General features: G+C 43.9%; 1 protein-coding gene across 1 annotated transcript; it reads right to left on the bottom strand.

Moving 5' to 3' along the window:
- Positions 1 to 3144: 3144 nt before the first annotated feature.
- Positions 3145 to 3959, bottom strand: LOC135933121 (progranulin-like). Its single transcript, XM_065471039.1, has 3 exons — positions 3810 to 3959; positions 3428 to 3730; positions 3145 to 3312 (listed from the first exon to the last, which is right to left on the bottom strand). Exons 1-3 carry the CDS (start codon positions 3957 to 3959, stop codon positions 3145 to 3147), a joined length of 621 nt encoding a protein of 206 aa, XP_065327111.1.
- Positions 3960 to 13174: the final 9215 nt, after the last annotated feature.

Consider the following 13174-nt stretch of genomic DNA (forward strand, 5'->3'; position numbering starts at 1 on the left):
AACACACACTACCAGTCAAAAGTTTTAGAACAACCCAATTTTGCCAGTTATTTATTGCACTTCAAGTCCAATGAATAGCTTTTAATGGTACAAAGGTAAATGGTGAACTGCCAGAGGTTAAAAAAAAAAGGTAAGGTTACCCAAAGCTGATGCAGAGAAAAAGGCAATTAACAATGGACGAGAGACAGACCATCATAACACTTAAGAATGTAGGTCTTTCCTACAGAGAAATTGCAAAGAAAGTCAAGGTGACAGTGCGTACAGTTTCCTTCACCATCAAAAGCACTCAGAAACTGGGGCAATCTCTGACAGGAAGAGGTCTAGCAGACCCAAAGCCACAACTGGATCAGAGGAGAAGTTTCTGAGAGTTAACAGCTTGAGTGATAGGCAGCTTCAAGCACAGCTTAATAGTGGTCGTAGTAAGCAAGTCTCAGTTTCAACTGTGAAGATAGGACTTCGAGCTGCAGGTATCAGAGGACGCGTTGCAGCAAGAAAGCCATTGCTAAGACATCAGAATAAGACAAAGAGGCTTGCCTGGGCCATGAAACGCTGCCAATGGACTACTGAAGACTGTAAGAAGCTATTATGGACTGATGAATAAAAGTTTGAAATCTTCAGTTCATCACGCAGGATCTTTGTATGCCGTTGAGTAGGTGAAAGGATGGTTCCACAGTGTGTGGCATCAACTATCAAATATGGAGGAGGAAGTGTAATGGTCGGGGTTTTTTGGGTGGTACAGAGTGAGAGGTACCCTGAACCAAAACTGCTACAACAGCATTCTGCAGCGTAATGGAATACCCTCTGGTATGTGCCTAGTTGGTCAGGGGTTCATCCTACAGAAAGATAATGACACAAAACATAAGTGCAAGCCAGGCCAGAACTACCTCAGGAAAAAATAAAAGATGGTAAGCTTGAAAACATGGAGTGTTCAGCACAGTCTCCAGACTTAAACCCCATCGAGCTGGTTTGAGATGAACGGACAGAAGAGTGAAAACAAAGTAACCTACAAGTTCCACACATTTATGGGAACTTCTGCAACAGATATGGGAAGAACTTTCTGAAGAACATTTGATTTCTATTGTAGAAAGAATATGACCAGTGTTTTCAGCTGTTATATCTGCCAAACGTGGCTACATTGATGACACAAAAGTTTAGAATACATCTATCTCTATGAATTGATTACATGATTTCCTTTTTAACTCCAGCATAATGTAGTTGTTTCTGGCCTGGATGTAGTTTCCACTTCACAATAGTCCTCCTTTTGTGCAATGAAAATAAAAGTAATGTACATATCCACCGTGTAGACTGCGCCACCATTTTCCTCCTCCAGCACACAAACTAAAATCTGCTGTGTAGCACCCTCAAAGATTGACGTAGGCATGATGTAGAGTTATAAAACAGGGTTTGTTCTGGTCTTGACAACCTGTAAGAACTGTTCACGGACAAAAACAATAAAATAAAAACATCACATCAAAATGCACTCTTGTACTTAGTGTCAATCAATCAAAAGTCCTTAATCACAGAAAATAAAACATTTAAAATACACAAACCTCGTGAGCTGGCATCCAAGAGGGGCTAAATAGTCCTTTATGGCCTTATTATTTTATTCTCCATCTTCTTTCTCATTTATTTCTTCTCTTTCTCTAACTTTAAACATTACTTTCTCCATGTGTGGAGCTAACCGCAAGCTTAGCAAAAGAGTGCAACTGCAACCAACTGTACCCTACACAGTTCACCACCAGAGGGTGCAAAAGAACAAAATCCAGACATAGAGCTTAACAAAACATCAAATGCAAAAGGATTTTTCACACTGTGTGCAAGTGGAACCAATAACCTGGATTGATAGGCAAAAAAACTGAAAATTCCAAGGAGTTGGACTACTGGGAACAAGAACCGGTTCTCAATTGCCATTCCAATCCACCATTACGCATGGTAACATAATTAGTGTCTGTTTGTGTATATTTCTTCATATTTTGATAGGAAAATAGGAAGTAGGTACAGCAATTCTTGTTTTAATACTGGAACGTGCAAACATACATTGAGATACAGAGTTTGAAAATCAATATGTGGTTTGTTCAACTTTATTCCTCAAGTAATGCATTATGCTGGACTGGTGTTGAGCAGGCTGAGGTGTTCATGGGCACTCCGACTGTGAAGTGAAAAGATGATAAATAAATGACTGCATGACACAGCTGGAAGGACGATGCTATGAGTTTTTTTTATTGGTGAAGCTAGAGAAAGGTATACAAAGGAATGGAAAAGAAAATCATAAAACAAATCAAAAAAATTTCACCTCACCATCATAACATCATACTGGTCTATATTCACTGACACTCAGTCACACAGGCAGTATAGGAGAATGGAATAGATAAAAAACACATTTTCATTATTTAAAAAATAATCGATAAGATGATTTGAGATTAGCTTGAAATTCTTAAACATTTCCCTATTTCTACAATAAATCCAGATTAGGCATTTTCAATACATGATGACCTCAGTGAAAAGTTTGCTTAGCTGGTCTGTGGAGATGACTGGTGACTCTTTCTCCAGTGGGCCTGAAATTAGTGCAAGTCTTTGTGTTAGAACAACATATTATAGTCATCTCACTAAGTTTCTCCAGAAAGCCTTTCTATCTAGCCACTCTTCATTTGGCCACTAAGGGGCCGCAGAAACAAGCTGTGATTTCTGGTCCTTGGGCTGCTACATGCTTCACTATGCTTGCAGGCTAGTAGCTGAATTAGCTTGTCTGCTGTGTGTTTTGGGAAGCCAGCATACTTCGGATTTATAGGAATCCTTCAAGACTGCAAAACTATGCAGAAATACTACACAGAGCTGAAAGATCCAAATTTGGTAATAATACTCTATGACCTCATCAGCACAAGAAACAGCTGGTTAGAGCAGGTTCATCATGTCACAGTAGTCTGTCAACATAAATGATCAAACCCACAACTATCAATATATTTAGCTGTTGTTAAATCCTGGTTGGTGATCAGATGTGCACGACATCATTTGATATAACACCAGTAAACAAAGAAAGGTCTAAAATGTAGCCTTGAAATTTGATCTGAACAGTGAGTGAAATTATCCCAGGATGTTCTCCACATGTAAAGGTTGTAAAAGTAAGAGTGTGGCATTTACCTTCTTCTAATTGTCGTCTTCCTCTGAAGTTGGGATGAAGGACGCAGGTCCTGAAGGTAGTGCTGGCTTGCGGAGGAAAGTATATGTGAGTTTTTCCCTCACACAGTGCGTGTAGGTGTGGTCACAGTCAAATCCAACTGGACAGCAGTGGTAGCCATCGAGACAACATTTGCCCTGCAAGAAACACTTTTAGTCTCTCAAAAGAATAATTATTATAGCTGCAAACTTGCTTCATCTCAGTGGAAGACACAAGGAATTTTATTACACAAGAGTGTTTAGGCTGACTCACAGGAGAGTAGGGACAACAGGTCCAGCCTCCTTTTGGGTGTCTGCAGCAAGTAGTGCCATCAGGACAGTAGGTGTAACTGTCACAGTAGACCACTGAACTCTTTATTTGATCTGGGACATGGCTCTCTTTCAGCTCCTGGAGTGGAGTTCCAGGCAGTTCAGGGGGGGCTGGTTTCTCTGCAGCATCCTTCTTCACCATGGGTATGGTCAGCCACGGCTGGTCTAATTTCTGACATTTCATGGTAACCAGGTTACAGCGATATCCTGAAGGGCAGCAGTGGAGCAGGTCGGCACAGCACATGGCCTGCAAAGTAAGTAAGACCAGCAGAGCTTTTAACAACCAACAATTAAGTTACTGCACTGGCAGAAAGTTTCTGACTTACATGTACATGGGGACAACAGGCAAAGCCAATGTTAGCCTTGCAGCAGGTGGCGGTGTCTGGACAAGTACTCCCATCAGGACACATGATAGAGCATGAAGCAAATCCCCACAGAAACACACCGAATGACAAACACAGAGTGATCCTCAACATCTGGAAGACAGAATCAACATGACTTTGCAGATTTTTTTCTTTCTGAACTACAAAGGTCAGACTTTGTAACTTTAATGTGACACACTAACGCCCAATGTTACCTTGAAGAAATTCAGTGAAGAAATTCAGCAGCTTCCTGTGATGCCTTTCACACTTTCCCCTCTGCTGTATCACACACAGCTCTATATAGTACAGGTCAGACACTCCCACTGAGTAAGAATGAGAGATTAACTTCACGTAACACCCCTCTATCTCGTGACTCTCATATTAAGACAGACAGGTTTTGAAAATTTCTGGAACTGCAGAAGATCAAATCCACTACTTAACTGCTGTAATTACTCAGCTTAATATACAGTCTCCACACGTCCTCATATGACATGATTGTGTATGCACAATAAAGTAGGACTGGGTCTGTAAGCCTCACCTATCCATCAACGTGCAACAGAGCTGGCAAAAGTACAGACGCTCTTCAATATGTAGGAGTACAGACTGAAGTACTGTTTGAACTAATTTACTGAAAGAAATGCAAAAAAGTATATACTTGGAAATTTACTTAACGAATAAAGGGAAAAACTGCTAATAATAATAATAACACGTTTTATTTAAAGACTTTCTAAACACTCAAGGACACCTCACACACAATTAAAATTGCTTGTAAAACATAAAAACATAAAGTAACTCTTCTGCAAATTTTTTGGTGCTAACTGCGCTCTCACTTGCCATTTTAATGTAATAATAAAATAATATTAAAACATGGGAATACAAGCTTTATTTCAACTCGCATTGTAATTGTAATGATATACTCAGCTTGAACATTTGCGATGGAGAACACAAGCAGGGAAAACAACAGCTATATTTGTTGTTGCCTACAGTGTAGATGGGTGACTTTGCATCCACACTTAAACAGAAAAATCGATGTACTCCAGGGTTAAAGTGAGGGACATTAAGCTTGGTTCTAGTGGTGCAGTTTAAGGAAATAATCAGAATAATTTCTGTTGTGAGCTCGAGTTGATTTTGTGTTCAGGCTGCAATCAGCTGGCCTGTGCTGCTGCTTTTTGAGGATTCACACAACTGAACTCATCAAGACATTAGCTAATGTTACACAAGCTGACATGGCTGATTTATAAAAATAGAATTCAGTGAGTGAATCTAAGCATCATCAGCTTAAATGTAAATTGATGTCTGTTTTTTTCTTTCTTTTTTAAACCAAAACACCGCAGCTTCTCTGTGCGGGTTCAATTTTGTGCTTTACTGTAAATTTGACCACATTTATTATACAGTGCTCAGCATTTGTCAGAAAACTTTTAGTTTCCTTTCAGAATCAACATTTTCTATGAGATGCTATACTACAAAATACTCCCACAAATGTGGGCCATTGACTGCAAACAAGATTTGTGAATTTGCACAAACAAAAAAGTGATTTTCCTAACAAATTCATTTAAGCCCATGTCGCAAAAATCAGTAAACCCCAATTATTGTAAGTGATTCAAAAATTTAAGATGGAAGTGCAACCATCTTACAGAGACGTCCAGGCCGTCCACGGAAGTTAACATCTCGACAGGAGCGTCTTCTGATGAGAAGGGTCGAAGAAATTCGCCATGCAAGTTCACTGCAGTTAGCTAAAGCAGTAGAAAGCCAAACTGGAGTGACACCATACGGCACACTGCAGAGGAATGGCATGCATGGGTATCGCCAAGGAAGGAAGCCTCTCCTAAATCCCATGCACAAAAAAAAGCACGCCTAGAATTTGCTAGGGCCCATGCTGAAAAAGATCAAGACTACTGGGACTCTACTCTGGAGTATTGAGACAAAGATCACTGTTTTTGGAACTAATGGTTTCAAAACTGTATGGCGTCGTAAAGGAGAGGATTTCAAAGACAAATGCACGGTGCCTACAGTGAAACATGGTGGTGGCAGTGTCCTTATGTGGGGCTGCATGAGTGCTGCTGGTGTTGGGAAGCTGCATTTCATTCATGGTGTCATGAACTCAACAATGTACTGCTCAATACTGAAGGAGAAGATGCTGCCATCACTCCGTGCACTTGGTCGTCGTGCACTTTTTCAACACGACAATGATCCAAAACACACATCTGCAGCTACTGTTGCATTTCTGAGGAAGAACAGGTTGAAGGTGACTGAATGGCTAAGTATGTCTCCTGATCTGAACCAAATCGAACACCTGTGGGGAATTCTGAAGCGACAAGTTGAGCATCACTCTCCATCCAGCATCCAGGCTCTAAAAGAGGTTGAAGAATGGAAAAGATAGATGTTGCAATATGTCACAAACTTGTTCATTCCATGCATAGAAGACTTGGTGCTGTCCTTGAAAATCACGGTGGTCATACAAAATACTAGATGTAGTAGTTTTTGTTGCGGGGTGTATTCATTTTTGCTTCAACCAAGTTGAGTAAAACTGAAGATTTTGTGATCTAAGTTATATTATTAACCTTAATTTCATATTATGGAGTTAAAATGGAGGTAAACAAGTGTTCAATAAAACCTAGCCTTGTGAAAATTTGGGAAATTGTTCTTTTGTTCTTTGAGCTACTGATTGACGTACTTTTTAAAGGGGGTGTACTCATTTATGCTGAGCACTGTAGTTAGGTTTAAAGTTCCTATTTACCACAGTTGCTGAGCAGTAATTATGATTGTTTATAACCTCTTCTTCCCCTCCTGTCCGGTCTTTCTCACATCGTTCTCTATCTCTGAAGTTATCAACTTTTTTTCCCTCCCTCAAATGTGGAACCCCATATAAATCATAAATTTCTGCCTATTTTGTGCCATTGTGTGCAATAAGCACCAGTGGTGGATGCACCAACAGGATTGTCTTTGTTATTTTCCCTCCATTTATGTTCAAGTCAGTTTGACATCTGAAAGGTTTCCAGTGGTGGGAAATAGTCACTCAGTTCCCATGTGTTAAATCTACACTAAGAAGCCTGTTTTGGAAATGCAAGTAGTAGAAAGTAGAGATATTTGTGTTATTAAAAAAGTGTTATTAAAAAAAGTAAAAGAAAATTCTACTTTAGTACAGTAACAAAGTATTTGTACTTTACTACCTCCACCTCTGAACATTGTAGAATTTTATGCTACAAAACCATCGGTAACAAATTTCATTTAGTTCATTTTGCAGCATAAATGTAACTCCAACCACACAGTCATAAAGATCTCTTGTAATGTTAAACAAGAGATGGTACGACAACAACAAGAAGACACACCACCTTTGTCACAATTATTTTACCTTCTTGCACAACATGGCTATGTGAACGCTGCTGTCTTAAACATTCTTAGAACCCTGAAGATAACCATCTGCGGGAGCTGACTTCTCAACCTCTTGCCATTGCTAGCTAAACTTGCAACACTGGTCTTGGTTACAGAACAATCTCAAATTAAATCACATATCTACAACAATTACAGCAAGGGATGAGCTTTAAGTATGCCTTAACTATACCAAGTGTTTTGATAGCAGTTCATGACAAAGTCATCGCACAGCCGAACCACAACAGCCTCATGTAGCAATGGAAGACCTTAGGTAATTAGCACAGCGGCTAACTTGTAGAGGGCTAGCATGGTAGTGAGTGCAGGACAACGGGGGAGGGGGGAACAAAACTAAAAAGTGTGAACTTCCATGCTGCCCATTAATCTACTTTATTTTAAGAACAAGTTGAAGCACCCAAGACTACACATTAAAAGTCCAACCTCAGGGTAAAGGTGCAACTCCATAATGTTTTCATAATATTTCAATTTACATTTAATTTTTATTTAATTTATTAAATTTAATTTATTTATTTTCATTTAATTTTTATTTTACAATATAAAAATACCTCACTGGAGCTGCCCAAAGTGAAGTGAGCAGTTAGGGAAATAATGTCTCACTGGTGTGTGTTTTGTTGCGACATTAGCAGTTCCCATTGTTTCGGCTCCACACTTGGGGAAAAAAGTCATAAAATTAAAATGTAGCTCTACTACTCTACTTTTAGCAACATATTATTGTATATAAAGGCGTTAGTTATGAGGCACTACAAAAAATTCTTTTGTTACATCAAAATTGGAGCTCATCCAGAAACATAGTTCAGGTGGCCGGCCTGGGGGCCGATAGCACAGAAGGCCAGGAGGAGACAGTTCAGGACGCCGGCCATGAAGAAGGCAGTGGCGGCGTGCAAATAGTTCAGGAGGCCGTCCACGCGGAAGGCGTTGGCGGCAACAGAAGTCCGGAGGCCGGCCACGCGGAAGGCGTTGGCGGCAACAGAAGTCCGGAGGCCGGCCACGCGGAAGGCGTTGGCGGCAACAGAAGTCCGGAGGCCGGCCACGCGGAAGGCGTTGGCGGCAACAGAAGTCCGGAGGCCGGCCACGCGGAAGGCGTTGGCGGCAACAGAAGTCCGGAGGCCGGCCATGCGGGAGGCGGTGGCGCCAACAACCCCATTCAGGAGGGCGTCCACGATGGAGATGATGATCAGCCAGCGGCCTAGAAAATGGCCGGTGATGTTGAGGCGCCAAACGCGGACCGGATGGCGGCGTGCCAGCAGCAGTACCAGGCGAGGACGAGCAGGAGGATGAGGCTGAAGCCGGACCAGGCGAGGCTGAAGCCGATGCCGAAGCTGCTGCTGCAGGCGAGGATGATGAGGCTGCGGCTGCAGGCGAGGGTGCAGACACGGAGGCTGGACCAGACGAGGATGAAGTTGATGCCGACGCCGCAGGCGTTGATGAGGCTGATGCTGATGCCGCAGACGAGGATGAAGGCGCAGAGGCTGGACCAGACGAGGATGAAGGCGCAGAGGCTGGACCAGACGAGGATGAAGCTGAGGCGGAGGCTGGACCAGGCGACGCTGGAGCTGAGGCTGGACCAGGCGACGACGGAGCTGAAGCTGGACCAGGCGACGACGGAGCTGAAGCTGGACCAGGCGACGACGAAGCTGAGGCTGGACCAGGCGACGGCGTGGGTGAAGCTAAGGCTGGACCAGGCGACGGCGTGGGTGAAGCTGAGGTTGGACCAGGCGACGGCGTGGATGAAGCTGCTGGTTGCTGGACGGGCTCCTCGGGCCCCCCAGCAGACGAGGCATGAAGCTGGACGGGCTCCTTGGGCCCCCCAGAGGACGAGGCATAAAGCTGGACGGGCTCCTCCGGCCCCCCAGCGGACGAGGCAGGTTGCCGGAAGGGCTCCTCGGGCCCTCCAGCGAAAACAGTCCCAAAACCAGCGGGCACCGGGATCCCTGGCACACACAGGGTGGAACCAGCAGGCACACGGGCCTCTGGCAGTGACAGAACAGAACCAGCAGGCACACGGGCCTCTGGCAGGGACAGAACAGGATCAGCAGGCACACGGGCCTCTGGCAGGGACAGAACAGAACCAGCAGGCACACGGGGCTCTGGCAAACACAGAGCAGACTACAGCTGCGCGGAGCACCGACCCTGCTCAGGCAGCAACAGCCGGGTGCAGTCCTCAGCTGGGTTCTTAGCCTCCAGGGGTCCAGAGTCAGCTGAGGGCTGTAATTTAACCTCTGGTGAGGCCCTGGAGCAAGTAACAGTCTCTAAACCAGCCAGCTGTTGAGGAGCGATTACATTTTCAACGTGTTTGTCTCTCTGCAAAAAATACGTACTAGAAAAAGAGTCCAAAATGGGAGGCACAGACACAGCCTCCCGTACAGAGGGAGTCGGTGAAGACGGAGATTGCATAGATGACTGGGCTAGCGGGGATACCGGAGGCCGAGCTGAATGCTGCTGGGCAGCTAAACGAGCTTGTGGCTGAGCAGCTAAACGAGCTTGTGGCTGAGCAGCTAAACGAGCTTGTGGCTGAGCAGCTAAACGAGCTTGTGGCTGAGCAGCTAAACGAGCTTGTGGCTGAGCAGCTAAACGAGCTTGTGGCTGGGCAGCTAAACGAGGTAAAGACAGCTGAGCAGGAGAATGAACAGGCAACAAACAGTTCTCCTTGTTATCTGCTGCACAAAACAAAGCCCCTGAATAAACTGTCCCACAGTCCAAAACAGAAAAAGGGTCCTTCTCACTCACCACAGCCGGCAGTTCTGAAGTCCCAATATCCGGCTGTGGGGTGACGCGCCGACGGCGCGATCGTCGCTTCCTCCCTGCGGACGGCTCCGACGGGCCGGGCAAAACCACATCCAGCGGGCCGGGCAAAACCTCCGGCAGGAGAAGCTGACGCGACTGTTCCGGGGCGACCGTAGTCCGCTGCTGCTGGACAAAGTCTGTGGATTCCCGAGCTTGCGCCACCTCCCGGGCTTTATGCAGGTTGCCAATTAAGTCCGAAACTCCCTTGAGCTGGCAGAGGTAGGGATTTCCTTCCAGGATTGCCTCGATGGCTTTTAACCCCACCACTTTCGCCCTTGCGTTGGTGGTGTGGTTTACCCAGTCCATCAGGCGTTGGATGCGTGCGAGGTCGCTCTCCCCAGACAAAGCTGCTGGATCCATCTTGTGGTCGTGTCGTACTGTCACGGCTGGGGCGGCAGTCGTGTGGAGGTGAGAAGGAGGATCCAAATAGCAGCCAGTGGGTGAGGTGCAAGTGAGATTTATTTACAATGAGCAATAACCAAGAAGTGAGCAGAACCAAAACATAAACCTAAACTGGGAAAACTAACACAAAAGGAGGACACGGGGCGAGGAGCAGAGAGACACGGTGAAACACGGAGTAATGCTGAGTACACAGAGGATTCACAGAGAAACACAGACGACGCGACGAGGAGCACAGGCAGACACGCAGTATAAATACACACACCAGGTAATTAGGAAATGGCAGACAGGAGGGGACACAGCTGGAACTAATGGGCATAATGAGACACAAACCTACAAAGTAAAACAGGAAACTCACAGACTGTTTCCTGTGGCGTGTCCAGCGGGGTGGCCTGGGGGGGCACAGGCCACCCCCCCAACCAGACTGGCCACCCCAGGTGCCACCCCGAAGCCAAAACAATAAAATCCAATGAAATATCAAATGTACGATTATGTTTTCACAGTGAAGCTCAGATATCCGAGTGTAAGTGAATGCAGCATCGGCTTCTGCGCTATGAGCATCATGTTAGCAAAGGTAGGAGAGCCAAGCAAGAAAGAGGCACCGCAGAAAACAGTTTTTCGGCGAAAGATTAACAGTTTAACATAGCTGGACTGGCCATCGAGCATGGTGGAGCTTCTACAGCGGCTAGCAGGTGGATGAGGGAAGGGGAGGCAGGAGGAGGAGAGACCCGAGGCGGCCGTCGGTCCGAGTGTCAGGTGAACTGAACTTCAGGTAAGAAGTTATGACCTGCAGTCTATCCGGGTCAGATATAAACTAAGTTTAGGTGTAGTTTATTTTCGTTGTGCTGACTTTTTACAGTCAGTTACAATAACTCGTACTGGTGCTAGCTAGCATGACGGAGTTTCTATACAGCTGGGTGGTGCTATGATGTTACTGATAGTGAACTTTATTTTATTCATAAGTTTAGTTAGTAGAGTTGCCAACCGCTCCTTAAAAAATGGAATGGTCCCTCATTCAGAGAAAATATTACAGGTTTTGTATTGAGCTGAGAAGAGACGCAGTTTGTCCCGTACTTAAGCTAGAATGAAAAAAAGACACAAAGCTGGGGTTATTCTGTGTCTTTGCTGCACAGCTGCCTCTTCTTCTCTCATCGTCTCTCCTCCCTCTCCTGTTGCTACTTCAATCATGAAACTGATCAGATGTCGCGCTAAACAACAGCAGCATGTTTAAGCTTGATCAGCTGTTGTTAGAATTTATTTAATATTAATTTCTAGTATCAGCTGATGTTTGCTGGAGCCACAGCTGTAAAAGCTGCTGGTCATGATGTCTGTTTGGTTATCTGGTGAGAGGGAAACATGAAGATGAAACCAGGAGATGTCCTTACTGAATCATCAGAGCTGAACAGGTGATGGAGAAACAGGTTTACCTTTTAGGTGACATGGATGAGTTGAAGTTATGAACTGTTTCTGAGAGACAAATAACACCAGGATCCTTTTCTATGTAGCTGACAGCCAGTAACTGTGCAGGGGCGGATCTAGCAAAGTTATGCCAGGGGGCCAGGTAGAGCATTAACAGGGAAAGGGGGGCACAAAGAAATACTTTTCTTTCTTATTCTCATTTAAAATATCTAGCTTTTATTAAATAATTATCTGAATCTTGCAAACAAAGTTTTTATCTGATGTAAAATTGATAGAAATCATACATATACCAACAAGACAGTGTACATCACTGTCACAACAGCGTTTGTTTTCATTCAAAGGCTTTATGGCTTTAATACCTGGTGGGCTGGTCTCTAGTCAAAATGCCCGGGCCAATTTTTTGTCCCAGTCCAGCCCTGCAGGTTAATACTGGCAGTGTCACCATGCCAGCTGACTGTATTTCATCATCAGCCAGTGTTGTTCTTTATACATCAATATTACCAAAGTTTATCATAAGGCAGCATAGAAAGTATTTACTTGCTTTCAGGTTTCATTCAAATGTTAGTCCTTTCATTTGTTTCCCCACTTTTTTCCTGTTTCAAAATCAAACACCAGTTTGTGAGAAGATTATCTTCTTTTTTTAATAGGCAGATAAAGTTTTGCATTGGCTAATTTGCCAATTGTATGTTAAAAATGTTCGTATTTTAATATTTAAAAATGTTTTTGCCCAAAACATACGTGCACTATATGTCAGTAAAAATACTATGCAAATATTGCTGCACCGTAGTGGTTAAAACCTTCTAATAAGAGTCAAAAGCAAATTCAGTTATTAGGTTTACAGGGTTATTTAATGATGGTTAACTGTTGGTAGAATTTTTTTTAACATTATCTGCCAATTACATCTGCCACCCTTCTCCAAATCTGTGCCCCTACCTGGCCCCCCCAACAAAAATTTTCTAGACACGCCACTGACTGTTTCACAATACCAACTCGGGGACACGAACAGGACACAGAGGAAAGACACAGGTAGGGATGATAGAAAACACCCAACTCAAAACCCTAAGAACAAATACAAAACAGCAGAAGGTGGAAAATAATAACAATAAACTCAAAACACTGGGTCAAAGACCCAGGACCATGACACATATATGTGGGTATGTGTGTGTACCAAGTACTGTATCGTACTTACTTTCAGTTTCTTTTGTTTCTTAAACAAAATATATATTATGTGAATGCTGCTATCTTTAACGGTCTTGAAGATACAATGAAGATAACTATTGACTGGAGCCAAGTTCTTCTTGTCTTTTTCTGGTCATTGCTAGCTAAACCTGCAGCAC

Source organism: Pelmatolapia mariae, linkage group LG22 (genome assembly GCF_036321145.2).
Source record: "Pelmatolapia mariae isolate MD_Pm_ZW linkage group LG22, Pm_UMD_F_2, whole genome shotgun sequence".
NCBI lineage: Eukaryota > Metazoa > Chordata > Actinopteri > Cichliformes > Cichlidae > Pelmatolapia > Pelmatolapia mariae.